General features: G+C 48.4%; 1 protein-coding gene across 5 annotated transcripts in view; it reads left to right on the plus strand.

The window, feature by feature from the left end:
• Positions 1 to 27099, plus strand: part of TP73 (tumor protein p73) — a 28845-nt gene that overhangs the window by 1323 nt on the left and 423 nt on the right. Inside the window, exons 1-13 of one of the 5 annotated variants that reach the window (XM_039367656.1) lie at positions 2035 to 2103; positions 3216 to 3305; positions 4653 to 4776; positions 12325 to 12570; positions 22351 to 22537; positions 22620 to 22735; positions 23315 to 23424; positions 23680 to 23822; positions 24155 to 24243; positions 24587 to 24711; positions 25065 to 25219; positions 25418 to 25550; positions 26124 to 26217. In XM_039367656.1, the coding sequence (XP_039223590.1) occupies positions 3247 to 3305; positions 4653 to 4776; positions 12325 to 12570; positions 22351 to 22537; positions 22620 to 22735; positions 23315 to 23424; positions 23680 to 23822; positions 24155 to 24243; positions 24587 to 24711; positions 25065 to 25219; positions 25418 to 25550; positions 26124 to 26217 (1581 nt within the window). In that variant the 5' untranslated portion in view covers positions 2035 to 2103; positions 3216 to 3246. Of the gene's footprint in view, positions 1 to 2034; positions 2104 to 3215; positions 3306 to 4652; positions 4777 to 7104; positions 7123 to 11215; positions 11234 to 12070; positions 12106 to 12324; positions 12571 to 22350; positions 22538 to 22619; positions 22736 to 23314; positions 23425 to 23679; positions 23823 to 24154; positions 24244 to 24586; positions 24712 to 25064; positions 25220 to 25417; positions 25551 to 26123; positions 26218 to 27099 lie in introns of those variants that run through there. The other 4 variants (XM_039367660.1, XM_039367657.1, XM_039367658.1 and 1 more) reach the window with 4 other exon arrangements.

Consider the following 27099-nt stretch of genomic DNA (forward strand, 5'->3'; position numbering starts at 1 on the left):
CGATTCATCATATTCTAAGGCAGGCTAAGAAAGATCCACAGGGAGATTGCCCACCAGCTTTAAAAATAATGCCACCTTTAAAAAAAAAAAAAAACAGGATTCACAACCACCAAACCTTAGCAAAGATCCTCCAGCAGAGATTTAAGAATTAAAAAAAAGGATCTGTTTTCTTAAAATAATAATAATCATAAATCACCCTTTTCCAGCCAGCTTACAAATGCCCAGCTCCATTTGCAAATTCTTTTGACTCCCCCCCCCCAAGTGAGAAAGAAGACGAGGAAGAGGAAGAGACAGGGAAGTGCTGTTAGCCGTGGTTTTGGGGTGCTTGGGGGGATCCCCACTTCCTCCCCACTGGACTTGACAGGTGTTACACTCAATGCCGGTTTCCAGATGGAGAATTAATTCACCTTCCTGTTTTTGCTGGGGATGGAGGCTTTTAATTGCTCACCTGCTGTTTGGGATGGTGCCCGGGCACCCCCAGGGAGCACATGAACCCCCGTTCCTTGGAGGGCCCTAGCGGTGGGATTACAACTCCCATCCTCCCCAGCAGGGAGGTCCACCCCCTCACCCCGTGGTGGACTGGAGGGAGAGGCGTGGAAGCGTAGTGCGCTCGGAGTTAATTCTTTGAGAAAAATAAAGATTTTGCTACTGGAAGCATGCACGGTCCTTCCCAATGAAAAATAATGGATTTTTCCCTCCCCCCCTCCTCCCCCGGGTAAAGCTCTTCATAGGAGAGAACAGCTGGCAGGAACCTCATCAGGACTAGTATCTTTGCAAGTCGCTTTTTAATTTTTCCTTTTGCTAACGTAAAAGGAGTCGGAGTCTCTTTGGCTCAAGATGCTCAAACAGAGGCTAGACGGCCATATATGCTGGGGATGCTAGCAAGTGGCAGATTCCAGCTCTGGTAGGGGTTAGACTGGATGACCTCAGAGGACTTCCTCCCGGCTCAAACATTCTATGGTTTTGCAGATCCCATCCTTCTCGGTCTTGCTTCTGTTTAAGCATCTCGAGCCAAACAGATTCTGACGCCTTTTACCTTAATAAGACGAAAAGCAAAATTAAAAAGGGACTTGCAAAGACACTAGTCCTGATGAAGGAACGAACGCCATAAAATCCATTTTATTTTTCCCATTGGGAAGGATCGTGCATGCTTCCAGTGGCCAAATCTTAATTTTTGTCAAAGAATAAAAACTCTTGTTTCAACCCTGGGAATTTTGTTCTTGGCTGCCACAGGGGGGAGAAACAGATCTACAAGTGTTTAACCAACCACTTTCTCCTTCCTCCATTCTTAAAAAAAATAAAAAATATCAACTCGACTGGGTTGTAATTAAGAAAAATCTCCCACAATATTTGCCCCTTCTATTTCGAACGGGGGGCATGTTCCGACTTGCCCGTCCGATTCTCAATTCCTGATCACGGCCATCCTTGGCGGCTAATTATGGGTTATAATGAGGGACAAGTCAATCACAGCGGCTCCCGGATTGATTCCCTTTCTCTTTGTGGGCGGCTGGAACCAAGTTGGTAAACAATGGATTAATTGGGTTAAAAAAAAAGATCAGGGGATCCCCCCGAAAAGCGATCCAATCACAGAGGTGACGTCGGCTGGACGGCCCAAGCTGCATTAAAATACAGGAGGTCCCCGACTTACGGCCGCAATGGAGCCCGACGTTCCTCTGTTGCTAAGTGAGGCAATTGTTCAGCGGATGTGGCCCTACAGTACCACCTTTCTGGACCCCACTGTTAGGTGAATTGCTACAGCTGGAGGGATTTGAGGCAGAAAAACGGAAGCCTCGGGCCCAGCGGGAGGAAAATGGCTGGAGGGATTTGAGGCAGAAAAACGGAAGCCTCGGGCCCAGAGGGTGAAAAAGGGCTGGATAGATTTCTCCCTTAGGCTGAGCAATCAAACTCTGGGCTGGCCCAGGCTCCCTCCCTCTGCTCGCTTGATGTTCCAGGAAGGAGCGTGCAAAACCCTGGCCACAATTTTTGCATAGCTTTGAAGAGCTCGGGCGGCCATCTCCTTGGTGACCGGGACGCTCCTTGGCCGCTAGCGCCCGTCAGGAGCTCCGAATCGCAATCCTTAAGTGCCTTTTCGCCGCTGAGCAGGTAGGCCTTGATTCCGCTCCCCACCCACCCATCCCCTCCCAAGCCAGGAGCTCTAAAAATAAAGCATTTGCAAGAGCTTTTTTTTTTGCCCCTCCAAAAGTTTCAGCTTCAAAAAAGTTCCCACTTTCAGCAAGAGCCAAAAATCAGTGCAAAAATGACCATTTGGTGTGTTGTTGTTTTTTTTAAAGAGAAGGAAGATTGGAGGGGAATTTATTTTCAGAAGCTAATCCCCCAGCACGGGAGAGGTGCGCAATTTCTGCAAATGTGGGTGTGTTAAACAAGGCCAGGCCACAAATTTCACCTTCCCTCCTTCTTACTACGACAGAGCTGGCCGTGTCCTTCAGCAGGACAGGAAACTTTGTTTAACTCTTTTGCGCCTTGGGTATGGCGAGGCAAAGTCCCTCTTGGGGTCTCGACATCAAGACCAGCTGTGTGGTTGTGAGCTTGGATGGAAGTAGAACGCGGAACGTAGAATAACAGAGCCGGAAGGGACCTTGGAGGTCATCTAGTCCAACCCCCTGCTCAAGCAGGAGACTTATACCATTTCAATCAATCAATCAGAAGGGAGCTGGAAGGAAACTTGGAGGTCTTCTAGTCCAACCCCCTGCTCAGGCAGGAGACCTTAGACCATTTCAATCAATCAATTAATCAATCAAAATGGAACTGGAAGGGAACTTGGAGGTCTTCTAGTCCAACCCCCTGCTCAAGCAGGAGACCCTAGACCATTTCAATCAATCAATCAATCAATCAAACTTTTTTCAGTGCTGTCATATCTTTGAACTGTCACTAAATGACCCGTATTGCTTTCAATTTTCTTTCCTAAGCAGGACATTTATCTCAGATAATAATAATAATAATAATAATAATAATAATAATAATGATGATGATGATGATGATGATGATAATGATGATGATGATGATGATAAAATTGGAAGGGACCTTGAAGGTCATCTAGTCCAACCCCCTGCTCAGGCAGGAAACCCTATACCATGTGAGAAAACGGTTTCAGCATCACTTCTGAAGGATTCCAGGGTCTTTCTCTTCCCTCTTGCAGAGCAAGGGATCTGTCGGAAAGCTACACAATCTAACACAACTGTCTTCTTCCACAACAGGGCCGCCCATCCTTCTCCAAGTTCGTTGAAGATGTCGCGGGCTTCCTCGGCAGACGAAGGCACCACCTTTGAGCATCTCTGGAGCACCTTGTAAGTAAGAGGATGGGCGAGGGCCACTCCCTTGAAACTCGTGGAGGCACTCACAAAATGGGGGCAATGGCACAGCGGCCTGGTCCTCAAAGGGCAGCCGAGTCGGGCTTGGCCGTACCAAAACGCCCGCTGAGAGGAGGAATTAGTGTCTTCAGGGCGGGTAGGCGGTCCTCAATTTATAACCGTTTCGTTTAGTGACCGTTTGACGTTTACCGCTATTCGCTTAATGGCTGCCATAGAAATGGCAATAAAATTGACTTATGACTATATAATGATTCACAAGCCGAGGATTACCTGGAAAAAAACCTAGACCCAGGTTTGCATTCCCACAACACCGTCAGCACCGTTAAGAGTGCATTTGTCTGGAGCCGAAGGCGGACCAAACTCGGCTTGTGGTTTTCGTTGATCCATTAAGGAATCCACCCACCTTCTGGATGGAATCTGGTCAGATCTGTTTGGTCATCTGGGGAATGAATCCCTTGGCCTGAAACCCAGTGGGGAGAATTCAGCACCTCGGTCAGCGCCCTTGTCAGCCATTGTTGGCCATCCAGCCATGGGACCATGGAAGGATTTTATTTTATTTATTGGCTTTAGCAAATTTCTGCCGATCCATTGAGTTTTTCAACCCCGTTTCTTGGCTTATTCGATTTGTGCAGCTCCCCTTGTCACCGTTGTGACTCCGGAGGTGTCAAAAGAAACCACACTAAGCTGGGAGTTTTTGGTTTGCATGAACGAGCGAGGCAAGAAGCATCCCAATTGCCAACTCAAGGACCTGTGGACTTCAACTCCCAGAATTCCCAGCCAGCTGGCTGGGGAATTCTGGGAGTTGAAGTCCACAAGAGTTGAAGTTTGCCAAGGAGTACGGCACTAGCTAAATTTGCCAAATGGGTAGGTAAAGAACAAACAAGTCAGAGATTAAACACTTGGATTGCATTTTATCTTTGCCATTTCCAGGATTATGAGAAGTAGGGGTGAGGGGGGCAGTCAATGGAGACATTAAACCCAGATGAACCAAAATAACCCTTATCTCTGTTAAAGGAACAGCCCGCCATAGCCGAAGCCGATCGGACACTCTAGTCACTTAAAATCATTTCAAGAGACTCCCATCTTAATTACAGGCCTATAAACAGGGGTGGGAAATTCCACTGGCACTACATACGGACGCCGAATTAAAGGCAGTTATTGGACATCTGCGCCGCTCTCGCAAAAAAACAAAACAAAAACGTGGAATACAACCGGTTGCAAAGGAGCCCCCCTGCCCCCAGATTTGAGGGTGAGATTGCATCAAGTTTTCAATCGACGCAAGAGTGCAAAGATTTGAGGTTGTGTCTTTTCTTCTTTGAGTAGGGAGCCTGACAGCACCTATTTTGACCTGCCCCAGTCGGGAAATACGGGAGGAAGTGAAGCCCCCAACCAGACGGAGGTCACCATGGATGTTTTCCAAATGAGGAGCATGGACGACTCAGTAATGGTAAGCTTTGGGAAAGAGGCGGTAGAAATGCACTTAAGGCGGGTGGTTTCTGATCCAGCTGCCGTAGGAGGCTGGAGGTGGGGGAAAAAATACGATGCTACAGGGAGTTCTCGACTCACCGCTGGCTGTTTAGCGCTTTTTTGAAGTACGACGGCACTGAAAAATGGGGACTTAGGGCTGGTCCTTGCAAAATTCATGCGTTTGGTAACAGGAAGGAAGGAAGGAAGGAAGGAAGGAAGGAAGGAAGGAAGGAAGGAAGGAAGGAAGGAAGGAAGGGGAGGGGAGGGGAGGGGAAAGGAAAGGAAAGGAAAGGAAAGGAGGAAGAGAGAAGGGAAGGGAAGGAAAGGAAAGGAAAGTGAAAAGAAAGAAAAGAGGAGGAGGAGGAGGATCGGGGCTGTGCTGCCTTGATCACCAAAAACAAAAGTCAGAAGGATCCTGATTAATTTGCAATTTCTGCTTGATGTCACACATTTCTGCTGAACCAGAATCTGGGCTTGTCTAAACAAATGATGCTCAAATCTAGCCAGAGTTTGGAAGCTTCTGTTTACAACTCAAACCACAATTAAAGATATGCATTAGCGATGAACTGTAGAATAAAGGAGTATAAGTATTGGAGGGGAGCTCATAGGTCATCTAGTCCAACCCCCTGCCCAGGGCAGACGTCTGCAACTAAGCTGCTGCCACTTATGCGAATATTCTGGCATATCCTTAGATTGATGGCCAGCTGAGCATCATGTAAGGTGGAAATTTCACATTGAGGCTAATACTTGGGATATGGCTATAAATTCCTCCACGCATGATATCCTCTCTGCTTTTGGGGGGCCAGGAGTCCATTTGCATCCTGGCATAAACTTGGTTTTAACCTTGGTTCGTTTGGGGGGAGGGGTGTTGAATGTGCGGTGCGCGACCGGTTCGGTCTGTGAGTTGAGATTAATCAATTAGTCCATAGAATGGATAAATTCAGGCGCAGAATATCGCTGGATTGTAGTGTCGAAACGCTTTGCTTCGCTCGAGCCGGCTTGGCGGATTTGTTTCGGGTTCCGCAGTTGTCATTTGTGTAGCTTGGTCTTCCGTTTTGTGCTACTTTGCCTCAGGGTAAGGACAGGTAGCCGTCAACGGACGGCCACAGTGGCGCCTGCAAATTGAGGTCGCGAAACAAAAAACATCGGTCAAGTGAGCTTTGCCCTGTTTCACGACCTTTCCTGCTGCTGTCATTAAATGAGTCACTGGTAAGAGTGGGGGTAACACGGTCGTTAAATGAATCTGTCTCCCTCCGTTGACTTTCCTGTATTTTGATTTTTCTGATGCTCCCTGAATTTCTCTGGCAAATTCTAGCAAGGCGTCGCCCTTCGAATTCACCCACCTAGCAAGGCTTTTTCTAGCCTTTTACACAACCTAAGTGCTCCTGTTCGTCTGAACGGGTCCAAGCAAGATGCAGGCCAGAGCTGAGTACTCAAAACTCCCCCCCCCCCTCGTGCACCCTTTACGAGGGCAAATCCTTTTGAAAGACCTAAATGAGGTCTCCTTCTTGAGCAGGGGGTTGGACTAGAAGACCTCCAAGGTCCCTTTCAACTCTATCATTCTATGTTCTAGGACAATAATCAGAGCCCTTCACACGGACACACCCCTGGGCCGCTGTGCACATTTGCACAATGCCGTACGCACTCTTTCCCCCGTTGGGGTCCGTGGCGGCTGTGTTTCTAACATTCGCCCATTTGCCACCCTGGGAATAAAAGTGCCTTTTCTGGCCACGAAGCTCTGCCTTGCCACGGCTCCGTTGTGCCAGGCGCACCGATTTTGTTGCCCGCAGGGCACAAACCACCCCTGGCGTCGTTGACCACCCAGGAGGGCATCTCAAACCACCTGTTTGCAGAGGGCAGGATGGGCACTCACACCGAACGGGGTGGCATTGTGCAAACCGGCATCCACCGTGCGCTGCACCAGCTCTTCCCCCCCCCCATGGAGCACCCTTGGTACCGTCCAATCTTCCAACGGGCGTGTTGGAACTTGCCTTCTCATAATGAATAGTCATAAGGGAGGAAAAAGGGGTTGGCTAGCCAGCCTTGGTTGTTAGATGCAACTAAATGACAGAACCACAATTTAAAGGTGGGGGGGGGGGAGAGGAGAGAAAGAGAGAGCGAAGCCAACAAGGCTACTACTAACAAGCCAGCTTTGAATCTCCCCTGTCTTTCTGCTCTTGGCACCCCCTGGGTAGACCTTCGACCTCCTCCCGTGGTGGCCTCTCGACCCTCATGACTCCAGAGGTGAGGAGCTGGCTTGCCATCTTCAAACCCCAAGGAGATAAACATGCTGTATGTTAGCAACTCTGTGCCACCTTACACCACGGTAGGTGCTGATTTTATCCCTTTAGGAAAGGGTGGTTTAGGAAGCGGGGACTAGGCTAGGTCAGGAGAACTTCGGAGGGCTTCTGAAGGGCCACCAGGAGCTTGGTCCAGAAGCTGGTGGAGATAGATGGTGGAGATAATCCAGAAGCTGGTGGAGATAGCTGGTGGAGATAGTCCCGAAGCTGGTAGAGATAATCCAGAAGCTGGTGGAGATAGCTGGTGGAGATAGTCCCGAAGCTGGTGGAGATAGTCCTGAAGCTGGTAGAGATAATCCCGAAGCTGGTGGAGATAGCTGGTGGAGATAGAAGCTCAGTCCAAAAGCTGGTTTGATGAGCTATAGAGGATTGCTGTCTTCTCCAATTTTTGGTGCCCGAACAATCATCCAAATATTTGGATTAAACACGGTTTGGTGATGCTTGAGGTCTTCCTAAGATGACAGCCTGCTTGGCTGGGTCCCTATCTCTCAACGTTTTCACGGTTTGAGTCTGGGTTGGTTCTCCCAGTGGGATTAAAATTCCAGAAAAAATTTGGGAACGAGGATCATAGTGCCACGAAGGCATCATGCAATTCAGCCCATGTGGTACACCAGAAGGCTTGGAGATTGGTGCCCAGCCTGGGCACCATTATATATATATAATGGCAACTGTTCCCCGTCTAGATAAGTCAAGCAATTGCCCAACGCAGCTGCCTTGATTTGATAATATCAAATAAATAGGATTCCACAGCGATTCGGGGTGTGTGTGTGAGTGTGTGTCACAAATGGGAGCCGTCGGTTTTAATAAAAGATTTGGTGCTTTGCTCAGTTACGGCTTTTTAATTCCTAGGTTTTTTTTTAAGGATTTGTTAAGGCAAAGGATTAAGAGCAATAAAAATCTGGATTGGAGGACCGAGCAGGGGGGAAAAACGGCAACTTGAGACAGCAAAAATGATCCTGCGCCGCGAAGGCGTGGCGTTGTTTGTTACAGCAGCTCACAACATCTGCAGCTTTTTGTGCCTGTGTGTGTGTATGTGTGTGTGTTTTCGCCAGTTTCTCTGGCTTTGATCCACCAAACCGCAAAACAGTTAGCAAGCTGTGTAGACAAGGCGTAGTTTCTCCCAAAGCTGGGTCAAGGGGGAGAAAACCCCCAAGTTTTTTGGAACCAGGAATGGCGCAGTGAAAATGAAAATTAAAACTCTTGAATATTCCAGAGTTTGTCCGAGAGATCCAGCGTGTGCAAAAAAAAAATGGAGTTTTTTTTTTCTTTTTCGGATGGTGGAAATCAAATCCATTCCTGGCCCCCCAAACAATAAAAATAAACTAGATTTTTTGGGGGGGCTGGTCTTTTTAACAGCAGCTTCCGTTGCTCCCGAACACAACGGTGGATTTAATAGGGGCCTGGTTAAAATATGGCACTAATGAGCAAGTGGTTGCCACTGAGCCAATGTTGTGTAGCCTGCCATGTGTTTTCGGTAACCTTAGGAGTTAATTGCTGAGCTGGGGAAAGTGATTGTGTTTCTTTTTCATTTCGGCAACACTCAACAACTGTGTTTTGACTGGCGCTCTCCCCGCATGCGCGGGCTGGACTACAATTCCCAGCAGCCCCAGCCAGCAGGAGCTTTATTCTTTTGAGGACGTTGAGCAGTCCTCAACTCATGACAGTTTGTTTAGTGACCATTCAAAGTTACGACAGCACTGAAAAAAAAGAGGCTTTTCACACATATGACCCTTGCAGCGTCCCCGTGTGGTCACGTGACCCAAATTCGGATGCTTGACAACTGACTTGTATTTACGATGGTTGTGGCAGTGTCCCCAGGTCATGTGATTCCCCCCCTTTTGTGTGTGTGTGTGTGTGTGTGTGTGACAGAGAGAGAGAGAGAGAGAGAGAAAGAGAGAGAGAGATGATAGATAGATAGATATAGAGAGATAGAGATAGAGAGATATAATATATATACATAGATGATAGATAGATAGATAGATAGATAGATAGATAAAGAGAGATATGATATATATATAGATATAGATAGATGATACAGACAGACAGACAGACAGACAGACAGACAGACAGACAGACAGACAGACAGACAGACAGATAGATAGATAGAGGGAGATATAGGTAGATAAATAGATAATAAATATAGAGAGCTAGAAATATACAGAGTTGAATAGATGGATAGATAATAGATATAGAGAAACAGAACTAGAGACATAGATATAATAGATATAGATAAAGATAGATAGATAGATAGATAGATAGATAGATAGATAGATAGATAGATAGATAGATAGATAGATAGATATACATACATATATATTTGTTTTCTGAGGTTTTCGCGGGTATTTGTATGTAGGTCTTTGGTTGTTCGGGTTTTCTCCCGCGTAAAATTGGAAGTGTCTTGGCGACGACACTTCCAATTTTACGCGGGAGAAAACCCGAACAACCAAAGACCTACATACATATATATATATATACACACATATATACATACACACACACACACATTATTCTCGTTGCCCCATGCATACTTTCGGGGAGAAAAGAGGTGTTTCTTTGTCGGCACAAGTCAAAGCTTGTTGCGAATTCCAGCCGTTACTCACCAAACACTGGAGAGATTGTGGGAGACGCAACACACCGGAGGTCTCCCTAACCCAGCGGGCTCTTCACCCCCCCCCCTTTAAAAAAAAAAAGCTCTCAGGGCAGAACTTCAGAAAGTTACCGGTGGGTGAGGTTCGGATCCCAAGTTCTGACACGTCCCTCGACTCCCAAGCCTGGTGGAGCTTGAACGAAGGGCTGAGGTTGGCGCTGGGTTGGCTGAGGGGGGAGCCGCGATTCCGCAGGGGCCAGACAAGGTTATCGGCAGACAGTCCTCGCTTTACGACCGCGGCGGGCCCAAAGGGGGACTAGACGCTCCATCGTTAAGCAAGAGCTGGAAGGGAACTTGGAGGTCTTCTAGTCTGACCCCCTGCTCATGCAGGAGACCCTGGACCATTTCAATCCATCGATCGATCAGAATGGAGCTGGAAGGGGCCTTGGAGGTCATCTAGTCCAACCCCCTGCTCAAGCAGGAGACCCTGGACCATTTCAGACAAGTGACTGTCCAGTCTCTTCTTAAAAACCTCCAGTGATGGAGCCCCCACAACTTCTGCAGGGAAGAGCTTGTTAAGAGCGGCTTGACAAGGAGACAGGCAGCAAATCAATTTAATCAATAATAACAATTGCCCGATTGTGCCCAGAGGATGCCGATACATACAAAAATTCACATCTCCATCTTGACTTAGCTGTAAATCTGCCCATCCGCTTCATTTCTGACTCAAGACAGTCCTGATTGGTTCACTGCGGTTAAAGAAATAAACCAGAATTGATTGACTTCGCACAGGTCACGTCGTGCCTTCAGACGTGCTGGTGTCCCCTGGTGCAATGCTCAGGAGTGCGAGAAACTTTTTTTCAGCGCTGTTGTAACTCTGAACCGTCCCTAAACGGACGGCTGCGATTGGGGCCTATTTTGCTCCATCAACTGGTCTGCTTTTCGCTAGGTATTTCACCCCAAATAAATTGAATTTCCAGGGTTATTTTCTGACCGTTAACTCCTCAGGGCTGAAAACCCACCAGCCTGAGATCCAGATAAGGAATCTTGATAATTCACAAAGCTTCCTTTGATGGTTTGTGTGGAGCTACTGGCCGGAATTGGCGGGCTATAAATCTCAGCTTGTGATAAGCACCCTGGAGACCGTGGTCATTCGTTTGGTAGCCTCTTTCTCCTCTCCGAGGATCTCCTGGGGAAGTGGGGCACCGAAGCCCATAAATGGGGGGAGATGGGTTAGGAGGTACAGGAAGACTGGCACGCTGCGAGCGGCTTGTGCAAACTTGCCAAGGGCAGATTTGACTCCGGGATGGGTTGAGTGTGTCAGGAGAGACACAGGCAGCGACAGGCTCAGGTTGGTAAACACGACCCCCCCCCACATCCCCAGCTTCTTCACACACACACACACACACCAGCCTGTTTTATGAGCTTCCAACTCTCAGCCTTTCCCGGAGCAGCTCATGAATGAGCGGGAAAATGTTTGCAATGGGGCTTCGGAAGAAAGCCTGAAAAGTCTTTAGGGTGCATTTGCTTGGCCTCACTCTGGGCAGATGGTGCGTTTAAATGCTGAGTCTTCCTTCCTTCCTTCCTTCCTTCCTTCCTTCCTTCCTTCCTTCCTTCCTTCCTTCCTTCCCTTCCTTCCTCCCTCCCTCTTTTCCATCTCCTTCTATACCTTCCATCTTCTCTTCCTTCTTTCCCTCCCTCCTTTCCTCATCTCCTTCCTTCCTCTCTTCCTTCTTTTATATCTTCCATCTTCTCCCTCCCTCCCTGCCCTCCCTCCCTCTTCAATCTCCTTCATTCATTCTATTCCTCCTTCCTCTTCCTTCTTTTACTTCCTTTCCCACTCCTTCCCTTCTCTTCCTTCCTTCATCTTCCTTTCCATTTCTTCCTCTTCCATCTCCTCCCTCCCTCCCTCCCTCTCTCCATTTCCTTCTTCTATACCTTCCTTCTTCTCCTTCCTTCCCTCCCATCTCCTCCCTCCCTCCCTCCTCCTTTCCATTTCTTCCTTTCCATTCCTTTCTCTCCCTCCCTCCCTCCCTCAATGCAAGCTACACGGTCAGCTTATGCCCGGTGTATCCTGCCTCCTGGGTTCATTCTGATGTCACCCCCCCCCCCGACACCTCTCTTGGGACGGCCCTCAACCTCCCACCTTACAAAACCTTCTCCATCCTCCTGGGTGGGCCCTGTAGTGCAAGACCCCCTCCCCACCCACCCACCCACCCACTCACCCACCCTTCGCTGCCCAGCGGGGACCAATCCCCCCCCCCCGTTCGTCAACCCTTCTCCTCCACCCTTTCCAAACGAAAAAAGAAAGAAAAAGAAAAAAAAAGGGAAGAAAGGGAACTGGGGTGGAGAGCAAGCACGGGCTTGTTTTGACGGGGAGGGGGAGGAATGCGAAAAGGCTCCACCGGAGGACCCCAGCCAGGTATGTGGCTTTTTGGCAGGAGCCTCCCCTCCCAAAGAGACACCTGGTGCACCTTTGCACGGGCACAATCCAGCACGCTCCCTACCAGCGGAGGGCCGCCGGTTTTCCCCCTCGCCTGGGCAACTGACTTTGGCCTGACTTCTTCTCTTCTTCTCCTCCTCTCTTCCCCTCCCCTCCCTCTCCTCCCCTCCCTCCCTCCTTCCCTCCCCCCCCCCACAGTCCCAGTACAATTTGCTAAACAGGAGCATGGATCAGACAGCTGACAGCCGAGCCTCCGCCTCCACGCCTTACAGCTCGGAGCACATCTCCAATGTCCCCACGCTCTCGCCCTACTCCCAGCCCAGCTCGACCTTTGACACCATGTCCCCCGCGCCCATCATCCCCTCCAACACCGACTACCCGGGGCCGCACCACTTCGAGGTTACCTTCCAGCAATCCAGCACCGCCAAATCGGCCACCTGGACGGTAAGTCAAGCCTCTGGGCGCCTCCCGTTTTGCTCTGTGAGGTCGGAGGGGAGGGGGGGTCCGGGTGTTTTGGGTGGGGGGGCTTCCTTTTCCTCGCCTGGGAATGCTCACCCCCAGATGGGATAGGGGTGGGCTTCCTGCCCCATTCCCCCCACCTCACCCCAATGAAACCTCGGTCCAAGAGTCCTAAAATCCGGCCCATTGTCTATCGGCAGCAACATCTCAAAGGACTGTGAAGGTTGGTCTTTCCAAAATCAGCCCCAAACTGAGATTTATCAGGGGTCCTGGGTGCTCTCTGAGCTGGGTGGTTTTCTTGCAGATGTTTCGTGACCCACACTAGGTAATATCATCAGTGCTAGAGGGGTTTGTGAGGAGGAGGAGGAGGAGAGGACAACTGTGGGGTCCTTGGTGCTGTCTGAGCTGGGTGGTTTTCTTGCAGACGTTTCGTGAACCAAACTAGGTAACATCATCAGTGCTAGAGGGGTTTGTGAAAAGGAGGAGGAGGAGGAGGAGGAGGACGACTGTGGGGTCCTTGGTGCTCTCTGAGCTGGGTGGTTTTCTTGCAGACGTTTCATCACCCAACTAGGGAACATCATCAGAAATGGTCCCAGTTTGGGTGATGAAACGTCTGCAGGGAGACCTTCAAGCTCAGAGAGCACCCAGGACCCTAACTCTTTCAACCCTGAGCCACAAAGATTCCCCTTTATTCATCCTGAGATCTATCTCCGCTTTTCTATCCGCTAGAAAAATAAAAGAGTTTTCGCACGCTTGGAACGGTGGCGGGACAGGGTCTGTTGTACTCTGCCCAAGATCCCGGCACGTGGATGAAATGTTTTGGCTTTTAATTCTGCAGCCATCCCTTACAGGAAATCTTCACAATCTCTGCCTTGCTTGCTTGCTTGCTTGCTTGCTTGGAAAGCAGATAAAGACTCAAGTCACTGTACCCATTTTACAGATCTTCTCTAGATAGCTGCAATAAACAGATTCCCGCCTTGCCATTCCAGTAAAAGGGAGATCACAGGTTGCATTTTACTGTTAGATATCTCCAGGGTTCACCTTCAGGGGCAGTTGTGTGTGTGTGCGTGCGTGTGTGTATTGTGCATGAGGGGTATGTGTGTTTGTGTGTGTGTATGTGTAATTGCAGCCCTTCGTTGTCTCTCCTTCGCAACCCGTATCAATATCCCCCCCTTTTTTTTTATCTTCCTTGTTTTCTTTGACACAAAAGTCACATCCGGGGGAAAAGAAATCAAATCTGCTTTCTGAATCAACTCTGGGTGGATTGAAATGGAAAGCCTTAAAATGAGATGAATTCATTTAAAACGGAGAGCGCTTTGCAGCGGCCGCCAGATGTTTATAAACTGGATGTCGCATTTTTGTGCACCTCTCCAGTCCTTCCCAAGGACCTGGGATACACTGGTGTGGTTGTGTGATGGAGTTAAAGGTCCTGTTGCAGGATGCCAGCTCTTCTGCGTCCAGCTGCCTTTTTGCAATTGACCAAGAGGGATTTTGTCAATTCCCAGGAAGGTGTTCCAGGGATGCTCCAGATGTTTGTTATTACAGGTATTCCTTAACTCCCCAGATTTCTGTTGCTAAGCGAGACACTTGATAAGTGGGCTTTGCCCCAGTTTACGAACTTCCTGGCCACGGTCGTTCAGCGAATCACCACAGTTCTTAAAATTAGTCAGCTGGTTGTTAAGTGAATGCAGCTTCCCCCCGTTGACTTTGCGGGTCAGACGGTCGCAAAAGAGGATCATGTGACTCCACCACCCTCCCGGGGACACCGCAAAACCGTCGTAAATACAAGTCGGTGGCCAAGAGGCTGAATTTTGATCCCCCGGGGATATTACAACAGTTGTTTAAATGTAGGAAAAACAATCGTAAGTTGCTTTCGTGAGCGCCGTTATAACTTTGAACGGTCACTAAATGAAATGTTGTAAACCGAGGACTATCTCCCATTCAAGACAGAACGACTGAAATTTGTTCTATCGACCTCCAATCTGATTTAAACTCTGCAAGTTCAGCCAAACCTATAAAAATGTGCTTTTGTTCTTTAGAGGTTTCGTTCAACGACACCTCCCATCATCCCTCCTCAAGGCTCGGACTGACCGAGGTTGCTGGGATATGTAGTCCAAAACCTAGAAAAGCTTGAAATTAGAGGATCAATGCGATTCGTCCCTAAACAAAATTGCAGAAATCATTTTGTTTTGTATTTTTTTTTTGCCTGAGAGGTGATAATTTTGCTTCTGCCATCCTTTAATGGATGTTTCTCCTCTGCTCTGGGTCTGCCAGCAATGAAAAGGAGACCACTCAGAAACCATGCCGTTATACCCCATCTTCTGACTTTTGAGATGTCTTATTTTTCTTGTGGAATGAATAACCCCGAGGTTGTAAATCGGTTTCCATTTCCAAACCCATGCAGAATTTGCTCCAAAGCCTCTTTTACTTGCAGAGTTGCAATTCTCTGAATTTTTTTTTTTTTTTGCTGGGCGGCTTGTGAATAACGGAGTTGGGTGGAAGCCGGGTGGTGTAAAAAAATTGATTTAATCATTCATGATTTTTTTTTCGGAGGGCGGCTTGTAGGGAGAGGCCTGCGTTAAAAGGCGATAAAAAGGGCACGGTGCATATTGGAAAAAGCGATTTGTGCGCAGAAAAATGGCAGGGGTTTAGCAAACCGGTAATCAAAAGGGGAGGCTGAGACACTGATAACTTTACTTGCAATTTTTTTCACTCTGTGTGCGCGTGTGTTTCAAAATAAGCATTTTGCAGTTTCATGGCTGTGGGATTTTTTAAAATTTTTTTTAAAGATTTATTTATACCTATAACTGTGTTAAGGAACTCATATTTGCTATTGTCTGCCTGGCAACTGGGCTGCGATAGGAGGAAAAAAATATGTAACATTTCTGTTCTTTTTCATCCTCATCCACTACTCGCTTTTTGGCCATTAAATGCCCCCCCCTTTTGCTATTGCACATAGTTTGAATTGTGGTTTATTTAACAAACCTCTGATAAATGGACAGACTCAAATTTCACCAGCTGAGGGTGATAGGGCTGAAAGGGAACCTCAAAGCTCTTCTAGTCCAGCCCTCTGCTCAAGGCAGGAGACTTGACACCAATCCCAATCAAATAGTCCATCCGGTCTATTTTTGAAAACCTGCCACGATGGAGCACCCACAACTTCATGAGGCAAGTCGTTCCACAGATTCATTGTTCTCCCTGTCGGGAAATTTCTCCCTTATATGACAGTTTTTTCCCTCTTACGACCGTTGCAGCATACCGCCCCCCCCCGTGGTCACGTGATCAAAATTCAGACGCTGGGCAACTGACTCGTATTTACGACGGTCATGGTGTCTTCCGGGGGTCACGTGACCCCTTGTTGCGACCTCCTAGCCAACAAAGTCAATGAGGAAGCCCGGATTCATTTAACGACCATGTGACTAACTTAAAAAAAAAAACCGCAAGGATTCACTTAACAAGGTTGTAAAACGGGGGCAAACTCACTCAACCGACGTTTCGCTTAGCGACACAAATTTTGGGCTCGGTCGTAACTTGAGGACCACCTGCAGAATATTGTCAAAATATTTGGCATTTCCCAGTGCAATTATTTTTGAGCGGTGTCTGGGGTGTAACAGACTTTTCCCTCAAGGATTTTAGATTAAAAAAATGTGTTTTCTTGCCAGCTTCATCCACACATATGAAAAGGGGGGAAAAAAACCGCACATAACTGCCACCTTCCTTATTCTGTCAAATCACTTTTTTCCTCCTCTTGATGGATCCAGAAGACCCCCCAAAAACCAGATTGAAGGATTTAGGAATTGGTTGCAAATACCTCTTGACCACTTCCGAGAATATTTGCTCATCGCCCACAAGCAATTAATCACAATTTTTGCTTCCTGGCAAAAAAAAAAAAAAAAGAAAGAAAGAAAGAAAGAAAGAAAGAAAGAATGAAAGAAAGAAAGAAAGAAAGAAAAGAAAAGACACTCAAAGCATTCCTTGCCCTATGAAGCAAAGGATGGATTGGACGCACCAATGTTTTTCTTTTTAATTAATTATCAATCAAATTTATATCATCACCCATCTAAGCTTGGCCGGTGAACACATCAAAACAGACAAGACGTTTAGAAATATTGCACAATATGCCGATTCACACCTGCTCAGCAAAGCTCTGTGGCTGTTAAAATGATACTTATGAGAGAGCTGGAAGGGACCTCGGAGGTCTTCTAGTCCAGCCCCCTGCTCAAGCAGGAGAGCCCTAGACCATCCTGGTCAAAGGGTTGTCCAATCTTGTCTTGAAAACCTCCGGTGATGGAGCAGCCGTAACTCCAGGAAGTTGTAGAAAATTGGAGAAAATAATAGAATAACAGAGTTATTGGAAGGGACCTCGGAGGTCTTCTAGTCTAGCCCCCTGCTCAAGCAGAAGAGTCTATTCCATTCCAGACAAATGGCTGTCCAGTTTCTCCTTGAAATCTTCAAGTTAAAAAAAAAATGGAAGAGGAGGCATATGTTATCAGTTGCACTGAAATTAGAACATAAAACTTAGAACATAGAATGATAGGGCTGCAAACTGTTCTAGTCCTCTGCGAGGAAGAATGGGGGGAAAAAAAACACCCAAGAGTGAAATATTGACTTATTCATACAGTCAGGATTTCTTTTTTAAAAAAAAAAAAAAAACACACCACAATCGCAAGGCAGAAATATCGTCCCGGGAAAAACATCCTTCCCACTCTTTCCCCCCCCTCCCCACTTTCCTCCCTCTGATTCATTTTGCCAGTGGGGGGGGGAGGGGGGAGGTCCTCTGCGGCTGCAGCCGGCGTGATGGTGCATGCCAACCGGTGCAAAAATTGGGGGTCTGCCCGTTTGGAAAAAAAAAACTGCCCGGGCATGTTGGAGTTAGGAATTGCTCACAGCTGCTGCTTCTTTCCCAACCGAGAGATAATTAATATTTTTCACAAGTCCGGTCCCCGTGGATGGCCTGGAAATTGACAGGTGGGGACCCCCTTCTCCATCTGGCCTAATTGGCATCTGGGTGGGGGGCTTTAGTTTTTTTTGGGGGGGGGTCTGCAGAGGCAAGCCGCAGGGAGCCCACTTCCTAAATTTGGGTTTTTTTTTCCCTAACCCTGAAACCAAAAATAAATCTGTAGAAGTCCAATAGACTTCTTCGCATCTTGACGGAGCGAATATAGGAACAAAACATCCGTATTTTTCATTGATTAGTCTGGCGGCTTTATCAATAAGATTAAAGAAGCTAGAATACGGAAGTGTGGAGCTGGAAGGGAACTTGAAGGTCTTCTAGTCCAACCTTTTGCTCAAGGCAGGAGACCTGATACCATCATTAGATAGAGTCTCCTATCTGAGCAGGGGGCTGGACTAGAAGACCTCCAAGGTCCCTTCCAGCTCTGTCATTCTGGTATAGAGTTTTACACGATCAAAATTCAGATGCTTTCCGACTGGTTCATACTTATGACCGTCGCAATGTCCCGGGGAATCACACAATCCCCTTTTGCAAGCTTCCGACAAGCGAAGTCAACGGGGGAAGCCCAATTCACTTTAGCAGCCGTGGGAAGGAAAGTCGTAAAATGGGGCAAAACTCACTGAACAAGTGTCTCGCTTAGCGGCAGAAAAGTGGGGCTCCGAATTGTGGTCGTAAGTCAAGGACTTAGCCTGTAATAGGAAGAGGGGTGGGGGGACGAAATCCTGAATGTTTTGCCCTGCGTGTCTTGTCGCTCCCTGGATCTGTCCGAACAGATTTTGCCAAGTTGGCTAACGGTATTTGCGGTTTGCAAGCCACTACACGCCAGAGCAAAATGACATATGTGTTATTAGCACCTTTCTCGTGCTATCTGCCTGAGCCTGCCCTGCGGACGGGAGTCCTTGCAGCTGCTTGCAGAAAGGCTATAAGGAAATTAGACGCCCCAGGCACCCGTTTTTTTTAAATTCTCTGCACAACACACAAACACAATCGTGCACAATTCCCCCCCCCCCAGGTTTATGCCTTTCCGCACATCCAGAATCAAGCCTCTCCAGAAAAGAGAACATAAACTTAAACGGAAAGCGCTCTTAACTCGATTGTTAAAATAATAATAATAATAATAATAATAATAATAATAAGAAGAAGAAGAAGAGAAGAAGAAGAAGAAGAAGAAGAAGAAGAAGAAGAAGAAGAAGAAGAAGAAGAAGAAGAAGAAGAAGAAAGAAGAAGAAGAAGAAGAAGAAGAAAGAGGTAGTACCAATAGTAATAGGCTCCTTAGGTGCAATCCCAAAACAACTGGAGCACCACTTGAACACCATTGGCATTGACAAATTCGCTATTAGTCAATTGCAAAAGACGGCCTTATTAGGAACTGCTTCCATCCTGCGACGATACCTGTAATACCATCAAACATCCACATCTGCCTATCCCAGGTCCTGGGTAAGGACTCGATCGATAGACAAAATGCCAAATCCAGTCTGAACATCTGGCTGACTGTGCGATGATCCATAATAATAATAATAATAGATTTGGGGAATATTTTACCCGATTCAGTTGTCTCGGCTGCTGACACTCACAGTTTTAATTCTAACCTTTAACTTCTGAGGACTTCGCCCCGGAGGGAGGGAAGGAAGGAAGGAAGGAAGGAAGGAAGGAAGGAAGGAAGGAAGGAAGGAAGGAAGGAAGGAAGGAAGGAAGGAAGGAAGGAAGGACCCAATTTAGAGAATGGGGCAGATGCCCACCTGCTTCCAGAGGGTGGCCCAGGTTCCCCCCCCCATTTCCCCTGCCAGGCCTGCCCAGCTTCCAGAGAACAAGGCACCCTTGGCAGGTGTGCCCCCCTCCCCAGGGGGGGTGTTGCCATCACCCTCTCTGGGAAGGCCTGGCAGGAGCTGTTGGGACTTGACAGAGGCGGAAGCCTGTCTGCGTGGGACGATGGCTGCCATGGCTCCGGGCCATGGGCCTCTCCGCTGTTCCTGCCCCAACCTGGCAGAACAAGCCAACATGCAGAGAACAGCTCCTCTCTTTTTTTAGTGGGGGGGTTGCCTCTCCCTCCTTGGGTTCATCCATCCTTTCCCTCCTTCCTTCTTTCCTTCCTTCCTTCCTTCCTTCCGTCTTTTATTTTCTTCCTTTCTCTCCCTCTCTCCCTCCCCTTCCTTCCATCCATCCATCCATCCATTTGTCCCTCTCATTCTTCTTCCTTTGGTCCATCCATCCTTTCTCTCACTCTCATCCTTCCCCTTTCTTTTCCCTTCTTCCTTCCTCCCTCCCTCTTCTTCTTTTTCCCTTCCTCCTTCTCCCACTTCTATCCTCCCTCCCTTCATTTTTCCTTCCTCCCTTCCTCCCTTCCCTCCTATCCCTTTCTTCTTCCCTTCTTCTCCCACTTCTATCCTCCCTCCATTTGTCTTCCTTTATTCCCTTTTCCTTCCTCCCTCCCTCCCTCCCTTCCCTCCTATCCTCTTCTTTCTTCCTTTCTTCTCCCACTTCTATCCTCCCTCCCTTCGTTTGTCTTCCTTTTTCCCTCCTTCCTTCCTTCCTTCCTTCCATCTTTCCTCCCTCCGCTCTCAATCTCCTGCCTTTGGTCCACCCCTCCATTCTTCTCCGGTCCTGGCTGACTCCAGCTCCCATCATCCTCCCCCAGATGGGAACCGCTGGCAAAGGGCGAGGGGCGAGGCATGCCTGGGCAGGAGGTGCTTTGGCGTCAAAACATACCTGCGGAGTTTGGGGGATGAGGTGATCTCTGGAGCGAGGGATTTCCGAGCATGTGTGCGCCCGGGTGGGACGCTGCCTCTTGGCACGGGGCCGAGCCCTTTTCCCGGGAAGTGGCGGGCGGGAGGCTTGGCACGGCCAGGCTTGCCCCGGTGGTGCGGGCATGCCGAGCCATGCTCTCCCCCCCCCAACAACAACGGGGAGAGGAGCCAGGAGCTGTTGTCCCAACCACCTGCATGGCTGGGATGTGTGTTTGTGTGTGTGTGTGTGTGTGTTTGTTTGTGTGTCAGCTTGTGCCCACTTTGTTCAGGGTCAAGGGTTGCCCAGCTGCAGAGTGCAGGGTCTTTGGCTGGAAGGCTGGGGGGGGGGCAGTTTGACTTCCTGACCTAAAGTGGTTGGGAAAAGTTGCTTAGCCTAGCCATGGTTTGGGTCAGTCTTCCTTCGCTTTCCTTCCTCTCTCTCTCTTTCTTCCTTCCTTTCACTCTCCTTTCCTCCCTCTCTCCCTCCCTTGTCTCCTCCCTTCCCTATTTCTTTCCTTCCTCCGTCCCTTCCTTCCTTCCCCCACCTCCCCTTTTCCTCCCTCTCTCATATCTTCCTTCCTTCCCATCTCTTTCCTTCCTTCCTTTCTTCCTTCCTTCCTCTCTCCCTCCTTCCCTCCCTCCGTTCCCATCTTCCTTCCTTCCTTTCTTCCTCCTTCTTTCCTCCCTCCCTCCCTCCCTCATTTCTTTCTTCCTTTCCTTCCTTCCTTCCTTCCTCCCTCCCTCCTTTCCTTCCTTCTTTCCTCCCTCCCTCCCTCATTTCTTTCTTCCTTTCCTTTCCTCCCTCCCTCCCTCAAGTTTCCTGGTTTGAAGCCAGCTGGGAAGGTCACAAAGCGGGAAATCACGTGATCCCGGGACGCTGCAACCGTCACAACTATGAGTCAGCTGCCAAACATCCAAATTTTGATCACTGACCACGGGGACGCTGCCGCGGTCATAAGTGTGAGGAGCAGTCATAAGTTACATTTCCCAGTGCTGCTCTAATTTGGAATGGTCACTAAACGAACGGTTGTTAAGTCAAGGACTCCCTGTATTTTGATTTTATTCGTTCAAGCTATGTAGCTGCCCGTCTAGTGTGTGTGCTACAAACGCTACTTTGAGAAGCGTTTCGAACGCAAGACACGGCTTTTCACCGAGCGGCAAAACCTTCGAGTCAACTTTTGGCTTTGCAAAAAAAAAACCCAACAAGAACGCCTGAACTGAAAAGGAACTCGGGTTTAGAAACGATGAGCCGATAATTAAGCTTTCGGATAGCAATTATTCCAGATGTGATGCGCTAAGGCGGCGTTTTGACAGGTTGACGGGAGTAAATCCAGGTTGGCACAGAGGCGACGTTCGGATGAAGTAGGAAAAGAGGGGTTGGATTTTCCCCCGCAGTCTGCCTACAGCGAGAGCTTAACTGATAATCATCCTAAGGAGACTTTTTTTTTTTTTAAAGCCTGGAAAATTGTCCTTGGAAAGCAGCCTGCGAATTTAAAATTTTGCCCCGGAGAACCGCCCAATTTCCTCTGCTGAATTACCTGCATTCCATCCAAAACAATCCAAAATTCATCCCTCTTGCGCCTTCTTTGAAGCACGCCCACGGAATATTACCTTTTGAAAGGAGGGCAGAACCGAAATATGCTTTTTGGGTAGGCACTTTCCAAGCCCACTTGCCAAGTTTAGCGCTGAGGACTCGAAGCACGGACTTTTAGCACTGAGGACTAGAAACATGGAACATCTCCAAACCGCTCAGTGCGTGGCAAAGGCACTCAAGGGCGGCCCTTTGGAGTTGCAATGACTTGAAGTGGTGCCATGGCTGTTTTTAATGACCAAATGGCTTCAATGCCAGCCCGAAATTTAAAATTGCGCACGCCGAAGCAAAAAAAATGACACACAAGAACCAACACAAATTTTCAGGCTGGCAAATCATACGGGCGGTCCTCAAATTATGGCCACGATTGAGCCCAAAATTAATGTTGCTAAGTGAGACATTTGTTTTGCCCCATCTTAGGACCTTTCGTGCCTCACTTGATTTGCGGGAGTTTTATTTGGATTAATTTGTTCATTTGATTTATTTCCGATCCCCAGTATTCCCCTTTGCTGAAGAAACTCTACTGTCAAATTGCGAAGACGTGTCCAATCCAGATTAAGGTGTCCACGCCGCCTCCGCCCGGGACGGTCATCCGAGCCATGCCCGTGTACAAGAAGGCCGAACACGTAACTGAAGTGGTCAAACGGTGCCCGAACCACGAGCTCGGCCGTGACTTCAACGACGGTGCGATCTTCCTCCTGATCTCAAACGCAGCTCTTGCCCCCATCTGCGACTTTTGCCATAAAACAGCCTTCTGTCTCTCTAGGCCTCTCGGCGCCCGCCAGCCACTTAATCCGCGTGGAAGGCAACAATCTCTCCCAGTATGTCGATGACCCCGTGACCGGAAGGCAGAGCGTCATGGTCCCTTACGAGTCCCCCCAGGTGACGTGTCTGCTCTAGAAATTTGTGGGGTGCTTTGCTTTGCTCTTTGCCCCTCGATGGGCTGCCAAAGGCGCTAGTCCTCTTGAAGGTTAGCAAAAAAAAAAAAAAAAGGCCTGGCATTGCTCTTGGCCTGGAAAGAGGTGCTTTCAAGAAATTATTCTTGCAAACTAAGGAGGTTTTTCTTTGCCTTCCGCTGTTGAGCCAAAATTTCCATTACGGGCTTAATTTTCATTGGCGGAGTTGATTGTTTTGCAGGCAGGAATAAAGGTTAGCTAGAACTGCCGCCATCTGGTGGCCAACTGAGAAACTGCAGACAAGTCCTCAGGGTCTCCTTTAAAAGGGGAAGAACCTGGCTGCAAGCTAAGCAGCGTCAGGCTAGGTTACAAGTTGGAAGGGAGACTGGGAGGTGGAAAAAAGCCACCTGCAAGATAGCCAGGGTCATTTTTCTTGCGTGATGTTGCCCAGAACGCTTATGCGGGTGCCCGTCTCGTTGTGAGTCAAACCTCACTCAGATTTTACTACTTCTCATATTTTTGTAACCGAAAGAAATTTCATTTTTTTTTTTTTTGTCTCGCCAAGGTGGGGACCGAATTCACCACCATCCTGTACAACTTCATGTGTAACAGCAGCTGCGTGGGAGGCATGAACCGGAGACCGATTTTAATCATCATCACCCTGGAGACGAGAGAGTGAGTTTGGTCGTGTGCGTGCGTTCGATGCTCCTTCGGAGTCCCGCTCTGCCGGGTTGTTGTTTAGATTAGAACCCAGCACCGTGAACGAATGCCCAGTTTGAAACGGGAGTTGATGCAGAGAGATTCCCAGAAATGAATCTTTGCTGGTCCTGCTGGGGTTTTTTGTTTGTTTGTTTTAGGAAACCAGAACTTATAGAATTTGGGGACCCCAGCCCACTCCGTGAGAATTTTACCATTTTTTCCCCCCCGTAGTGGACAAGTCTTGGGCCGTCGATCTTTCGAAGGCCGGATCTGCGCCTGTCCTGGACGAGACCGGAAAGCCGACGAGGATCACTTCCGAGAACAGCAAGCCCTAAACGAAAACGTCGCCAAGAACGGAAACCCCAACAAGAGGAGTGAGTCCTTGGATTGGGGTCCCGACCCTCTGAGGCTGGTTAGGCAGATGGGAGATGGAGTTCCATCACGGGGGACGAGGCATCAGTTTAGTAAGAGGGTGAATCTCCCAGGACACCGAATTGTCCAATTCCTGCCCCTCAAATTTCCTTTCCATTCTACGGTTCTATGTTTTAGTTTGAATTCCTGGGCACGGGTAGGACTGGATGATCTCCACGTTCCCTTCCCTTCTAGGATTCCAAGCTTTAATTTGGATTCCTGGCCCTCAGGATGGGGTTGGACTAGATGGCCTCCGAGGGTCCCTTCCATTCTGTGATGCTATGATTCTTCCCAGCTTTCAAACAGAGTCCGCAAAGTATCCCGGCGCTGGGGGCCGGGGTTAAGAAACGGAGGCACGGCGAGGAGGAAACGTATTATGTGCCTGTAAGTAGTAAATTTGCTGCAAAAAAACCCAACAACCATATTCCCATTATTTGTGCTTTTTTTATATAATTTTTTTTAAAAAAACTTTGCAGCCGATTTCTTACAATTAAAAAAAACAACACAGAAAATTAGAAATATTTGCAGGTTACGGAACATGAGTTTGGGGACTCCGCACTTCATTCCAGATAATTTCATCTCTGACCCCCCCCCCCAGTCTTTCCAATCACCGGCGCAAGGCAGATGGGAGCTGTAGTCCCAAAGGCGGCAAAGCAGAGCTAGATTCGCGATAAAAACGGCCTCCTTTGGATCCGAACGGTCCCCCCGTTGGTTCTCCTTTGCTTAGGTCCGAGGTCGGGAAAATTTCGAGATGTTGATGAAGATCAAGGAAAGTTTGGAACTGGTGGAGCTGGTTCCCCAACAGCTGGTCGATTCCTACCGACAGCAGCAGCAGCAGTTTCTGCAGCGCCAGTGAGTCCCGCGCGGACCCCCCCTTTCCCTTCTCAACACTTTCCTCCTCCTCCTCTTCCTCCTCCTCCTGTCCCTTCTAGCACTGATGATGTTCCCTAGTTGGGTCATGAAACGTCTGCAAGAAAACCACCCAGCTGCAGTGGGCAGGAGAACCTTCAGCCAACTGGCGCCCCCATGTGGCCCACTTGGGAAAATCAGTTGCCCACAATCCTGGCTTAAATGCAACTCCAAGGTTCTCCGTTGGCTTTTGGAGATGGAGGGCAACCAAGATGGAGGGCACCCCCTTGGCCCAGCCGGAAGGAGGGCACCCCCTGCCATGTCTTGGGCTCACTCTCTGCTCCCTTTGCCCACAGGACCCACCTCCATTCTCCATCGTCCTACGGCCCAGTCTTGTCCCCGATGAATAAGCTTCATCCAGGAGGGATCAACAAACTACCATCCGTGAACCAGCTGGTGGGACAGCCTCTGCAGCAGGGGCCTGGCGTGGGGCCAAATCTTGGGCCTATGGGTAAGACCCCCCACCCACCCACCCAAAGGTGTCCTCATGACTTGTTTCACCCGCCTGCCACGCTCAGGATCCCAGGGAACCGAGCCCAAATTTTCCTTGGTGAAGCGTGTAACCAACATTTGAGCGAATGCCTCCATAATTACAAAGGAAAAAGGGATTTGTAAACTCACCGGCCGTGTTTCCTTTTCCGGATCTTAGGCCCAACGATGCTCAACAGTCACACCATGCAGTCCAACGGAGAGATGAACGGGGCGCACAACTCACAGCCGATGGTCTCCAGCTCGCACTGCACTCCCCCCCCACCTTACAACCCAGACCCCAGCCTTGTCAGGTAGGGGCACCATGGGTAGTTGTGGAGGGGGGGGGGAGCCTCTCTTGTCTGTTTTAACTTCTGTTAATCCAGGGATGGGATCCCAATGATGTCCCAGGTGTGACAACTTTAAGACTTGTGGACTTTGACTCCCAGAATTCCCCCAGCCAGCCATGCCAAGGTTGAATAATCCTGGTATGGGGTTGGACTAGAAGACCTCTGAGGTCCCTTCCAACTCAGTTATTCTATTCTATTCTATTCTATTCTATTCTATTCTATTCTATTCTATTCTATTCTATTTCTTAGTCTATTCTATTCTAATTATTCTATTATTATTCTATTCTATTCTATTCTATTCTATTCTATTCTATTCTATTCTATTCTATTCTATTCTATTCTATTCTATTCTATATAAACATATATGAGAATATATTTTCAAGAAGAGACTGGACCTGTCTGAAATGCTACAGAGCTTCCTTCTTGAGCAGGGGGTTGGACTAGATGACCTCCAAGGTCCCTTCCAACTCTGTTGCCGTATTCTATTCCGTTCTATATAAATATACGCTGTGTTTTTCTCTCTTCTTTCCCTTGCAGTTTCCTAACAGGGCTGGGCTGCTCAAACTGCATTGACTACTTCACTTCCCAAGGCTTACAGACCCTGTATCACCTGCAGAATTTGACCTTGGAGGTAAATGCACTTTTTCAAAAGGTTTCCTGCTGGTGGGAGGGGGGGGGAGCACAGAGGAATCAACGCAACCCATTTATTTCCCTTTCCAATGGTCCCTTAACGCCATCTGGGGCCTCCGCCCTCCCCACGTTAAGGACTAGTGCATTTTGCAAAAACTAAAGGAGTACCCGGTTGCAAACGGGAATACAGGCTGCCTTCCCAATGAAACTGACTCTCCCCTGCACTCTGTTTCCATTTTTTTCCAACATCTTCCTTCTCCTTGCCCCTTCCCCCCCCCCCCACAGTGAAAGCAGCTCTGGTGGTCAGGAGGCTGGAGAATAACTTTGGAGATTGTTTTGCAGATGGAAAAAGCTGGGAGGGCCTTTTTGTTTGCTTTCTTTTTATTTCTGGCCAATATTCTTGAACAGGATATTTGTGGCTGGGGGTTGAACTGTGGGGTCCTCTGAGCTTGGTGGTTTTCTTGCAGACGTTTCATCACCAAACTATGTAACATCATTGCTGCTAGGGAGTGGAGGTGGAGGTGGAGGAGGAGGAGGAGGAGGAAGAGGAGGAGATGGAGAAGAAACTTGGTGGGTTTTTTGCAAACATTTTATTAACAAACCAGGTAACATCATCAGTGCATCATCACTGATGATGTTAGCCAGTATGGTAATGAAATGTCTGCAAAAAACCCAAGCTCACCAAGAACCATGGACTCTACAGTCTTCCTCTTTCTCCTCTTCCTCTTCCCCTTCCTTCCTCCCTCCCTCCCTTCCTTCCTTTCTTTCTCCTCCTCCTTCTTCTCCTTCAACTTTCCCAGCTCCTCCTCCTCCTGCTTCTCTCCACAACACCCATTCCCTTCTAGCCCTGATAATGTTACCTAGCTGGGTCACGAAACGTCTG

This window comes from Crotalus tigris, unplaced genomic scaffold (assembly GCF_016545835.1).
Source record: "Crotalus tigris isolate CLP2741 ecotype Arizona unplaced genomic scaffold, ASM1654583v1 scf7180000020588.15403103151:6194809, whole genome shotgun sequence".
Lineage (NCBI taxonomy): Eukaryota > Metazoa > Chordata > Lepidosauria > Squamata > Viperidae > Crotalus > Crotalus tigris.